Genomic DNA, 11,669 nt, shown 5'->3' with positions numbered 1-11,669 from the left:
TTGGCGGGGCAGCCGCGGCCCCGGGCGGGGAGCAGGGCGGGGAGGCGCCGGCGGTGTTCGAGGCGGAGCTCGGGGGAGCCCGGCTGGCTGCTGCAGGCGGAGGGCGGGCAGGGAGAGAGCCGCCCTCCTGATCTCCTCCCGCGGCCGGCGAGCAGCCCGCAGAGGGACGCGGGCTCCCGGCGCTCTGCAGTAAGTGCCTCTCGGGTCCGGCTCAGCGGGCTCCGAGCCGCGGCGGGCGGGATGAGGGAGCGGGGCCGGCCCGGACGCGCGGGTGGAGCGCCCTGAACGCCGCAGTGCTTTCATTAGAAACGCGTATGGAACGCATCCTGCCTGCCTCCCCCGCACATGCTGCCCTGCTGCCCAGAGCTGCTGCCCTGGGTCCCTGGCAGTGCCCAGGGCCAGGCTGGACACTGGGGCTGCGAGCGCCTGGGACAGGGGAAGGTGTCCCTGCCACGGCAGGGTGGGACCGGAGCATCTTTAACGAACCATTCTGGGATTTTATCATTCCCTGTGGGAGGCTCAGGAACAGCACGGGTGGGTGGGATATTGGGAAGAAATCCTTCCTGTGAGGGTGGGCAGGCCCTGGCACAGGGTGCCCAAGCAGCTGGGGCTGCCCTGGATCCCTGGCAGTGCCCAAGGCCAGGTTGGACAGGGTGGAGCAGCCTGGGACCATGGAGGGTGTCCCTGCCATGGCAAGGGTGGGATGGAATGGGATTTAAGGTCCCTTCCAACTTAAACCATTCAATGACTCTATGATCTTACACAGCAGCTTTAAATGCCAAGTGCTCTCAGCCTCCTCCCCCTGTTTTATTTAAGCTTTTGGATGGGGAAAAAAAAATAATAAAAAAAAGGAGAGTGTGGCAGTTTTACAGAGGTGGTGCAGAGCCCCTGGCAGCTGTCCTGTGTGTGGGTCATCCCTAAGAATGTCCCACGACAAGAGGTCCAGCCTCAGTGTCTGCCTGTCCAGGACAGCTGCTGTGTGCCTGTAGGTATCTATATATAATAAATAAGGAGGTTGCAGAGCTCATTAACTATATTTTTTTTCTTGGATGGAGCTGGTAGAAATAATATCTCCCATTATAAAAAAGGCCCCTAATTCTTGGTAAGAAATAGCACAGCTGTAATTACACTGAACTTTGTAAAATGAAAGTAAGTTATTACTTCCGCTGAAAGTACTCGTGGGACCATTGCTTGGTGTCCTAAACTTCTCTGAGTTCTTACCTCTGTTAAGCAGTCAGTGAATGTTTGTAAGCCTGATTCTACAGGAAAAGATGTAAATGTGTGTGTGGAGAGCTTGGGCTCCAAAGCAGCCAGGTTTACTCCCTCCTTGATGTACTCTGGTGAACAGGTAGTGCAGGTGTGCTGAGAGCAGCTCCTTTCACCTGCTGGGAAGCAGGGGCTCTCCTCCTCTCCAAAGGATTTGCATTTTCTTCTCTTCCCTGCTCCTTTCCTTCTTTTCTTTTCCTCGCTTATTCTTGGTTACAGTTCTTCAGGAATTTTCAGTGATGAGCAGTGACTGATTAGCCAGTAAAGACTTGGTCTGATAGTTCAGGATCTTTCTGTGTTAATATGTAAAGCAAAGGCCAGTATTGCCCCTTCAATAGCAATAACATAATATTATTCATTTTAACATTAGGCATTAGGAGCTTACTTAGTCTGAAGTTGGATGGAAGTTTTGAGTAGGCACAAGTGTGCATACAAAATTATTCACACCCCTTGTATCTAATTGGTAGCCTTACTTTGGTTGTGTATATATGGATTTACACTTTGTTGTGCTTAATTATGTGTGTGCACAGGAGCACAGTAATAATAACAACGTTGTGAGCTAGACCTTGCTGCATAATGTAGTGTTTTCTCTGGAGATCCTTCTCTGCCTGCTGGCTGTCTCTGACAGGAGTTTGGGAAGCTGGCAGGCTGTGGTCAGTGCAGAGGCCGTTCCTGCAGAGCAGTTTTCCAAAGGACAGCTCCTGCAGGTTCCTTGCTGCTGCCTGCTTTGTCTCCACACAAGTCTCTGCAAGCTTTAGCAAACATTTGAAAGAAATGTGGGTTTTCTGCTGTCAGTCTGCAGTTGTGACTTTCATCTTCCACTCGTAGCTGATGGTTTCAAAACAGGGCTTGGCATTTGCAAGTAGCTCAGTTAGGCAACATCTTCCTTGTGCTGGTGCTTGTTTGTGTGCTGGCAAACGGGACCCAGGGAGTTACTTTGGCCTTTTATGGGCTGGGCACCCTCAGTCTCAGCCAGAGCTCTGCCAGCCTGGCTGTGCAGATTAACCAAGCCGCTGTCTGTTCTTGGCCTCGTGGCTGTGGTTGGCAGCTGGGTTTTTGCAGGGATTAGCTGTGCCATGGTGCTGGGAGCACAGATGTGAGCACCAGAGCGCTGATCCCCGTCCCTGCCACCCTCCTGGGACCTGCTGGGCAAGGGACACCAGGGCCAAGGTGGGAAATGGGAATAGGCTGGGCTCTGCTCCAGGGAACAGGGACAGGAGCAGAGGGAGCGGCCTCAGGCCGGCCCAGGGCAGCTCAGGGTGGGCCCAGCAGGAATTTCCCCATGCAAAGGGGGCTCAGGCACTGGAGCTGCCCAGGGAGGTTTGCAGTGCCCATCCCTGGGGGTGTCCCAGCAATTCTGGAGGTGGCACTCAGGGCTGGGGACAGGGTGGGCATGGGCACAGCTGGGACTCTGTGATCCTGGAGGGCTTTTCCAGCCTCAGGGATCTTGGGGATTCTGTGCAATAAAAATTAAAGGGTGGAAAAAGAAAGCTGAAGTAAGTGGGACAGATCATCCTTTAAGGAAGGAAGGATTCCTGCGCTTTACTGCTCCATGGGTGTTGTGGATCACTGGAGCCACCTGGGGTAAACACTGCAGAGCACAGAGACCACAGAGTTGTTTGCAGCAGCAGCTGTTGGGCTCTAGGACTCCACTAATTAGCTCTAATGTAGATGCAGCCCATTTCTTCCAAAAAGCTTCACTTTAGGAAATAGCTTTTGTTACGTAAGGAACAGACAGTTTGTAATCAGAGCTCTTCCACAACATCACAGTATTGATTTTGGAAACATTCCATATCCCTAAAAGGCTCTCTCTGGGCCGGGTTCCCGAGCCAGCGTGTAGCTCTGTCTCCAGGGGTTTCCAGGTGAACTCACCCCGAATCACAGCCAGATCCTGTGGATGGAGTCCAAAGTCTTGGACTGGCTTGATTTATTTGCTTTGCAAAGCTTCTCAAACGAAGCATTGGTTCTGATTTCAGAGTGATTCTGAACGCAGGCCCCTCCTCCAGGATTAGATTTGCATGTGCTATCAGGTCTCAATCTGTATCCCAGGATATAGAACTAGGCTACTTCCTTGCCACACCTAGGTATTCACCTAGTTAGTAACTATTTTTTGAGCAGGTTCCTGATTGGGTGTGCAGGTATATGTCCAGTCTTGTAAAAAGCAAAACCCCTTGTTTTCTAACCCCTGCTCCTTGGGTCTTTGGCTAGGGAGCGGAAGGAAGAGCATGGATAAAGTGCCAGCATTGGGATCAGGTTGAACTGGCAGACTGTCTATTCCAATATCCGCATTAAAAATGGGGGGAATGAAGAATATATATATATAAAAAAGGGAAACAGCTATGAATTAACTGTATCTGGCAAGAGCATTTCTTTCTAGTGGCAGTTATTGGCTCACAGTCCTTGTACTGCGTGCGTGTTTGATATTAACCCTCACCAACAGTGAAAGCAAGAGTGACTATCTGAGAAGTTTAAGTTAAAACAACATTGGCACAAGAACACAAAAGTATGGAAATCATCCTGCACACATTAGTCAGTGATCAGGCTGGAGACCAGGCTTCCCACTCCTTCCCATGGGACAGGAGGGAACTGAAATACTTTCATCTAGAACTTGATAAATATATTAAGATGTGTGTATGCTGGGAAAGCTCAAAATACCTGTTGACATTGGAATTTCTTTGTATTCGTGTTAGTCCTTAGATACAGTTCTTGGAATTACAGCCATCCCTGTGTGCAGTGTTGCCTCATTCCCAGGGTCTGCTACTGTCTGTAGCAAAACTATTGCTATTGAGATTCCGAGAGGGATTTACACAGAGGACTTTTCCCCTCATCATCTGTAAGTGGGAGGGTAATGAAGCAGCAGAAAAAGAAGTGGTTAGGCTAAAATCGAAACACTGACATTGGAAAGAGGAGCTAAAAAAGTTTGTTCCTTGTGGGACAGAGTTCACAGCAGTGCTTCCGTCATCCAGAGCAGGGTGGGAATATCTTGGTGTCTGGGTACAGAAGGCAGATGAAGCAGTTGGAAGCAGTAGAATCAAGAGGAGGAATGAGGATAGGATACCTATTTTCTGCTTTGTTTCTCCTTTATTTTTGTGCCTGACAAGTGCTGCAGCCACTTTTGGGCATGGGAGCCGAGCTGGATGCCTGTGCTGGAGCGTGGGAAGGACTTTCCCCATATGGTGAAGCGCTGCTTGGCTTCCACTTATGGCACAGGGTTTCTGGGGGATTGGGGGTTTAAACCCTGCATGCAGGATGTTCCATGGCTGTGGGGTGACCCTGTGAGCTGGATGGATATCGCAGGCTGTGCTCCTGTGCTTGGCTGGAGCGGTGATCTCGGATAATGACTTTAATTGCAATGCCTACCTTGTGTTTGAGAGCCCAGAGTGACGGGGAGGCTCCAGGGCAGGCTCTGTGGCCGTGTTGTGTCAGCCCTGGTGGGACCCTCTGCAGCCCTTCCTTGGGATGTGTTGGGTTGTTCCTCACAGGGATCTGCCTTGCTGGCTTGGGTTAAACTTTAATCAGTTCCTTTCCAGCTGCTTCAGCTGCTCTGGCCTGGCATCCCGTGTAATAACATTAACCAGTCCCGGCTTCTCAAAGGCACACGAGAGACTGCTTGCTAGATGACCTGCTTAAGAGGGTGCTAATTGAGCTCTTTTCTGGTTACATCCCCTTTTCTGGTTAGTTGGCCACTTCCTGCATTACACACCCTGGAACTGCGGGTAACAGACCAGTACAGCACTGAAGGCTAGAAGTACCCTAGTCAGAATTAACTTGCTGGCCTTGCTGCTAGGCCACCGTGGGCACCTTGAGTAGTGCTGTGAGAGGGATGGGAGCTGGGTTGGAGGCAGCTGAGGGTAGGACTGCAGCCCTGCTCTTTGGAGAGGCAGGACTCAGCTCAGCCCAGAGGGACGTCAGTCTGCGCCTCTCATCGTCCCAAACTCACCTGAGGAGCATTGGGAAGGAAGGAATTAGACAGTGCGCCAATGGCAGGTTATGCAAACCGTAGTGGAGATGATTATAAGTTTTCTATTTTTAATCCTTGCACGGAGTGACTCACTTTATTAGACGTGTTCGTTTGCACTGGAATGCGAAGCGCCCGGATTCCATGGTAATGGCCTCGTAAGGCACACGGGTATCCAACACAACAGATTGGGTTTCTCCTCCCAGTTTCCAGGGCTGTGTCTCAGAGCCTGTGTGATGGCAGCGTGGGGCGGCTCACGCTGCTGCAGCACAGCTCTGCAGCCTCCATCCATCTGTGCCCCTGCTTCTGCTGTGGTGCCCATCCTGCTTCATCCTCCTGGCCCTGGGGCTGAGCTCCCCACCATTCCCCTCACTCCTTTCATTCTGGCCATGGGCTGCTCACATCCAGCCTGTACCTGAGCAGAGAAGCACTGGTGGTTGTGGTGTTTCCCATCCAGCCTGTACCCGAGCAGAGAAGCACTGGTGGTTGAGATGTTTCCCATCCAGCCTGTACCCGAGCAGAGAAGCACTGGTGGTTGTGGTGTTTCCCTTTCAGCCTGTACCCGAGCAGAGAAGCACTGGTGGTTGAGATGTTTCCCATCCAGTCTGCACCCAAGCAGGGAAGCACTGGTGGTTGTGGTGTTTCCCATCCAGCCTGTACCCAAGCAGGGAAGCACTGGTGGTTGTGGTGTTTCCCATCCAGCCTGCACCCAAGCAGGGAAGCACTGGTGGTTGTGGTGTTTCCCATCCAGCCTGTACCCGAGCAGAGAAGCGCTGGTGGTTGTGGTGTTTCCCTTTCAGCCACTGGCTGCCTCGGGTGGGACTGGGTTGCACAAGTCCCAGGAACATCCAGACAATATCTGGCAGCTGGCTGGGCCGGGCATTACGGGAAGTAAGGAAGGCAAGTCACTCCCAGGAGCTGTGCCAGCCCGGTGAGGGCTGAGGGTGGCAGAGGTTTGCCATGTGGGACACTGTGCAGAGTCATGAGGATGGCTGTTGAAATCCCTCCTTTGAAACCCAGGCTGTAAGTGGTGCCTTGTAGGGTTCTGGGGTTGGAGCAGTGTCAGGAGTGCATTGACTGCTGAAGTGGAGCCCTTGCCTTTGGCACAGCAGGTGCAGGCTCTGATGCCTGGGAGGGTCCCCTGGGCACCTCACGGTGCAGGGAGCGGGTCACCAGCCTGGGGCTGGAGTGGGACACTCCTCTGCAAGTGGCTGTTCCATGCTGCTGTAGTCCAAGTGAGTGTGACTGATGGTTAAGGAATGCACCAAGGACTTCCTGCTGTGACTAGGGTTTGTATTAACTTTTGGAAATTGAAAGCAGGAACTTGTGCTGATAAATCTTTTGTGTAGTTTCCATTTTATGTAGACTGCTCTCCCCACCCCTTTGTGTCCTTTCAAGTTTAAAGTCTATTTCTTCTTATCATGAATCCTTTAATAGCAGTTTGAGCTCATGTCCCTCTGAATCTTCCCCAGCGCTCAGCTGTTCCTGGGAACTGTTCCCTGGGGACATTGAACTCCTTGGACAGATCACTCTCTGCAGTAGCTACTCCTTGTGACGTGCTCCTGGCTCTTCCCACGCCAGCCAGGGGCTGCTGCTCCTGCCACAGCTTGTTCTAGAGCCTGTCAGGGACCTCAGCTCACCCTCCAGGTGAGGCCATGGGTCCAAAGGTGCCATTTATGGCTTCCGTTGAAATCAAGGGTAAGGCTTAACATGCAGATTTAGTGTGTCAGATGGCACTGACAGCACTGAAACACTCTGTGCCACTTTTAAAGGTGATTCAGAATATTTGCGTGATGGAAAGATGACATTTCTGACTGTAGTGCTTCTCATGCTGGTTGCTATTATAATTTTCATTAAAGTAAAATCCCATTTCTGTCACAAGCTATTGATCTCAGCTTGAAGAGAGGCAGGTTTCAGTAGCTGCTCCCAGAAGAGGAGGGGTTTGTGAGCGTGGGCTGTTCCCTGGTGCAGCCTCTGTGGAACCACATGGGCTGCATTCCTTCCCCGTTCACTGCCCTGGGGTGGATCCTGCCCAGAGCTGGCAGGAGCCTTCCTCAGCCTCATGGGACAGAGCTGGGGGAAACCCAGTGTCTGACCAGAGCCCCTCCTTTCCCTGTGCCTTGTGGCCACCAGGCAGTGTTCAGTCCTTTCCAGAGGAGGCCTTGTGAGCCGTTTGCTGCCTGCAGAGCTGTTCCTTTGGGAATAACCAGAGCTGTGCCGTGCCCTGGCAGAGCCTGGGGCAGCCTGGTGCCAGCGGTGCCCGGCCCTGCCCACCTGCAGTGCCCTGAGCTCACCCAGCCTCACCCAAACACATCCTCAGAAATGCGGGCTCGTGTTTCCCGGGATGCAATTGAGCTGTTCCAGGTGTAAAAGCACCGTCTGGCTGGAATGCCTGTCTGGCTTTGTGCTAGAGTGGCTTATGCTAAGCCCTGTTTTCCTTTCTCTCCTGAATAAGCTCCTCTTAGGGATGGAGAGCAAGATTGATGTGGCAATTTGAGCAGCCGGTCTGCTGGGAGAGTTCCTTTCTCGGGAGAATTGCCTGTAATGGATCCCAGCTCTGAGGAGAGCTAATGCAGCATGCCCCAGGGCCAGGCAAGGAGTGGGGAGCCCTGAGGCCAGAAATCCTCCTGCACAGGGCCACAGTCCCTTTCTGGGTGTTAGAGATGCTACCTGCAGGATGAAAGTGGGAAAGCCGTGCCCTGTGGCACATCTAATGTCACTTCAGCTGAACAGCTGTGCCTGGCTGGGCTCAGGTGACAATCACTGAGCTCCTTAGTCAGTGGTTAGTGTACCTTGTGCAAATTCCATGGAAGGGAATGCTGGAACTCACGGGTGTGTCCCTGGTGTCCCACATGAAGTCCCAGGAGAGATCCAAGCCAGGGGATGAGAAGCAGGGCTAAGTGGTGTCTGTGCTTGCAGGAACCCTGGTTCTGAGCAGGGGTTGTGCTCCATCCACCACCCTTCCTCCTGAGCTCCTACAGCATGGAAAGGGCACGCTTCCCTTTGTCTTCCTGCAAGCCAGCACCTCTGCAGACGTGTGACACACTCCTTGGAAGATGCTGATTTGTTCCTTTTCAGCTCCCTGGGTTGTGTTCTGGCACAGGCACTTGTTGGGCTCCAGGCTCTCAGAGGCTCCTGTGCTGCTGTGTGAGGGGTGTGGAGCCACTCCAGTACTGCCACCAGCCTTCCCTGGGCAGCAGAGCTGTCATTGCTGCCCCCTGGCAGCCTCGGGCACAGGTGTGTGTCCCACAGTGCTGGCTGGGGTGTGCAGTGCTCCTGTCACCGTCTGTGTGCCATGGCTGCAGGTGGTGGGAGTGATGGTGGCCTGAGCTCCTGTGTGGGGATGGCCATGGGACTGTTCCTGCTGCTCCTCAACTCCTGTGCTGTCGTCCTGTGCTCTTCTGGATGTTCCAGCTGCTCTTCAGCTCCTGTGCTCTCCTGAATGTTCCCACTGCTCTTCCAGTTCTTGTGCTCTCCTGGATGTTCCCACTGCTCTTCCAGCTCCTGTGCTCTCCTGGATTCCACCTTGTGATCCAACTCTGTGACTGCCCACAGTGTTCCTCTCTGTTTTCACAGAGGTGCTGTAGTGTTTGAGGCCATGCCTCCACAGTAACTTCCCTCCCAGCTTTCTTTGCTGGGGTTTGTCTGTCAGTTCTCCCTTCACGGCACAGAGGAAAGCTGAAGCTGATCTTTTTATGCAGCCATAGTAAGAAGCAAATGGAAAATGTGATAGAGGAAAGGCAGTCATGGTGGGAGTCTCCAAGAGCATAAGTGCCCCTCTTTGGAAAAACTTGTGGGAAGCTGCAAGTCTTGGCCTTCTGTACACGATCCCTTACACAGTTTGTACACACAGCAGCTCTGCACTGAATGCCTGCCCCAGAAATTGTGTGGGGATTTCCCCCACGCTCAGGGTGCTGCAGGCAAAGTGCTCAGGGAATGAGGTCAAGCTGTGGCTCGGGAGGGACTTCAGAGCTCCTCTCATTCAGGGACACCTTCCCCTGTCCCAGGTGCTCCAGCCCCCGTGTCCAGCCTGGCCCTGGGCACTGCCAGGGATGCAGGGGCAGCCCCAGCTGCTCTGGGCACCTGTGCCAGGGCCTGCCCACCCTCCCAACCAGGAATTCCCTCCTTTGAGGCATTCCAGCCTGGGAACATGTTTCCATGCCCAGCCTGGCATGGGGAGCTGGCTCCCTGCTGCCGGCCTGGGGCTGCTCCCCAGCGCTGGTGCTGCGGTGCTGGCACAGGGCTGCACACACTGTCTGCCCCTGCTTTGGGCCCTGTTGGTGCTGAACCACTGTCTGGGGACTGCTGGGGAGCGTGGCCAGGCCAGGGTGTCCCTGGGTGCTGATGGCATCCCCAGGGGGGAGGGATGCTGTCCCTGATGTGCTCCAGCCCCAGGGAGCACAGAGCAGACTGGGCCTGTTTAACATTCCGGTCAGCCCCGAGCACATTTGTCATTCAGGACCCGAACACTGGGCCTATTAAGGGTTTGCCTGACCCACATAGGGCTGGTTTCAAACCCTCTGAGCTGGGTGCAAAGTGCCACTCAGCGCTGTCCCTGTGTGTGCTGCTGCTGCTGCTGCTGCTGCTGCTGCTGCACCTGGGTAGGACAGGCTGGGCTCTGGGCAGAGGGACTGCAGCAGGGATGGGATGGGATGGGATGGGATGGGATGGGATGGGATGGGATGGGATGGGATGGGATGGGATGGGATGGGATGGATGGGATGGGATGGGATGGGATGGATGGGATGGGATGGGATGGGGTGGGATGGGATGGGATGGGATGGGAGTGAAGAAGGTGCTGAGGGGCTGATCACACTGCTGTGGTGCTGGGATCAGGGTTGGTGGCACTGTCACTGCAGACAGGCTGCTCCTGGTCTGCCTTTCTGTGGGATTGGCAGTGCCTGTCACACTCAGGGTCACTGTGGGCTGTGGATATCTGCTCTGATCTCAATACTCTTTCATCCTTCAGCTTTCTCAGCAGACACCAGAGCACTCTGGCTTGCCTCTGTCTAGACTTTGTTTAGAAGTTACTAATATTGCAGTAAAAATCTCTAATTAAGATATTGCTAGCCTAAATTTCAACTTGTCACAACATTGTTATTAGTTTCTTCATATGGTTTATTCTGTGTGTACCAGATCCTGACATGGTAAAACTGCCAATTAATTTTTATCTTCTTTTCTTCCAGTAAAAAATGGCATTTCAGAAGGCAGTGAAAGGAACTGCTCTCATTGGAGGAGGTGCCATAGCAACAGTTTTTGGCCTCTCTCAATTTTCTCAGCATAGAAACAAACACGTAAGTATTAATTATGATTTTTGATAAAATAGGAAACTTAAAATCTGTCACAGCATATGTCAGGCTTGTACAAATAGTTTTAAAAAATGACCTTTGGCTGCCACTGGGGGCTTTACTTAGTTGCAGGAGGAGTGGAAAGAGCTGACTGAAGTAATAGTGCTGTCTGCACAGTGTTTTCAAGCTGAGAGGCTGGAATTGAAACCAGCAGCACTACCTGTCAATATCCCAGGCTCAGCACAGAGCTGGTGCCAGCTCCTGCTGGGTTCCTGGGGCTGGGGACAGGAGCTGTGCCAAGGCAGGGGCAGGGCAGGCTCTGGTGGGCACAGCCCAGCCCTGGGGTCCCTGCAGGGGCAGCTCCCCCAGCAGGGCAGGCTGGTGCTGCAGCCACCAGCTAAAGATAAAGCACATCCCATGTCAGTCTGTGCGCTGCATCTTGCTGCTGCAGAAAACAGATTCCCTGGCTATCTGCTCCTCCCAGCAGGGCTGCAGTGGCTGTGCTCTGGAGCTCCCTTCTTCACCATTGCACCATGGACTTGTAGGGCTGGCACATTCCTCTGAGACCCCCAGTCCAACCATTGCCCCCAACACTGCCAAGGCCACCGTGTCCCCACGTCCACAATGCTCTTTAAGTCCCTTTTCTGGCTGTTTCTGTGGGGAGGAGGAGGAGGAGCAGCTGGGAATGAGATGAGTCATGTCTGGGGAGCCAAGCTGGAAGTGGATAAGGCAGGATTCTTATGGCTTCAGATACTGTTGCAGAAAATAAACCCCAGCATTTCAAGTGAGCTCCCCATCGGGCTGCCTGCCTTGCTCCAAGCTGGTAATGTTCTCTCCTGAGTCTCTGTCCCAGGGTTTTACAGCCTGCCTTCATTACTGGCAGAAATGGCAGCTGCAGCTTTTAGGACTGCTAAATAAGTGGGCTGGAAGGGAAAACTCACCTGGAGAGCTCACTTGTTGCATGTTGTCTACCCCAGAATTCAGGGAATTCCTTTTTCTCTGGGGATGGATGGCTGCTCTGAACTTCCAGAGACAGATTAAACCCCAGGGTTTTATGGAGTGTGATCATGGGCTCAAAATCACAGAACCACCTTTTAGTGCTTTTATCCCAACTAATTTTTCTGTACACACACATCTACTGGCATTTTGGGTCACAT

General features: G+C 53.0%; 1 protein-coding gene across 2 annotated transcripts in view; it reads left to right on the top strand.

The window, feature by feature from the left end:
• The window catches only part of GPD2 (glycerol-3-phosphate dehydrogenase 2), a 48,397-nt gene continuing 36,728 nt past the window's right edge, over positions 1 to 11,669 (top strand). Inside the window, exons 1-2 of one of the 2 annotated variants that reach the window (XM_064717954.1) lie at positions 1 to 189; positions 10,411 to 10,518. In XM_064717954.1, coding sequence (XP_064574024.1) covers positions 10,417 to 10,518 — 102 coding nt within the window. In that variant the 5' untranslated portion in view covers positions 1 to 189; positions 10,411 to 10,416. Of the gene's footprint in view, positions 190 to 9,765; positions 9,826 to 10,410; positions 10,519 to 11,669 lie in introns of those variants that run through there. The other variant, XM_064717955.1, reaches the window with a different exon arrangement.

The sequence above is a fragment of the Zonotrichia leucophrys genome, chromosome 7, assembly GCF_028769735.1.
Source record: "Zonotrichia leucophrys gambelii isolate GWCS_2022_RI chromosome 7, RI_Zleu_2.0, whole genome shotgun sequence".
Taxonomy (NCBI): Eukaryota; Metazoa; Chordata; class Aves; order Passeriformes; family Passerellidae; genus Zonotrichia; species Zonotrichia leucophrys.
Note: the sequence above shows the minus strand (reverse complement) of the source record. Positions and strands in the feature narration are given on the sequence as shown.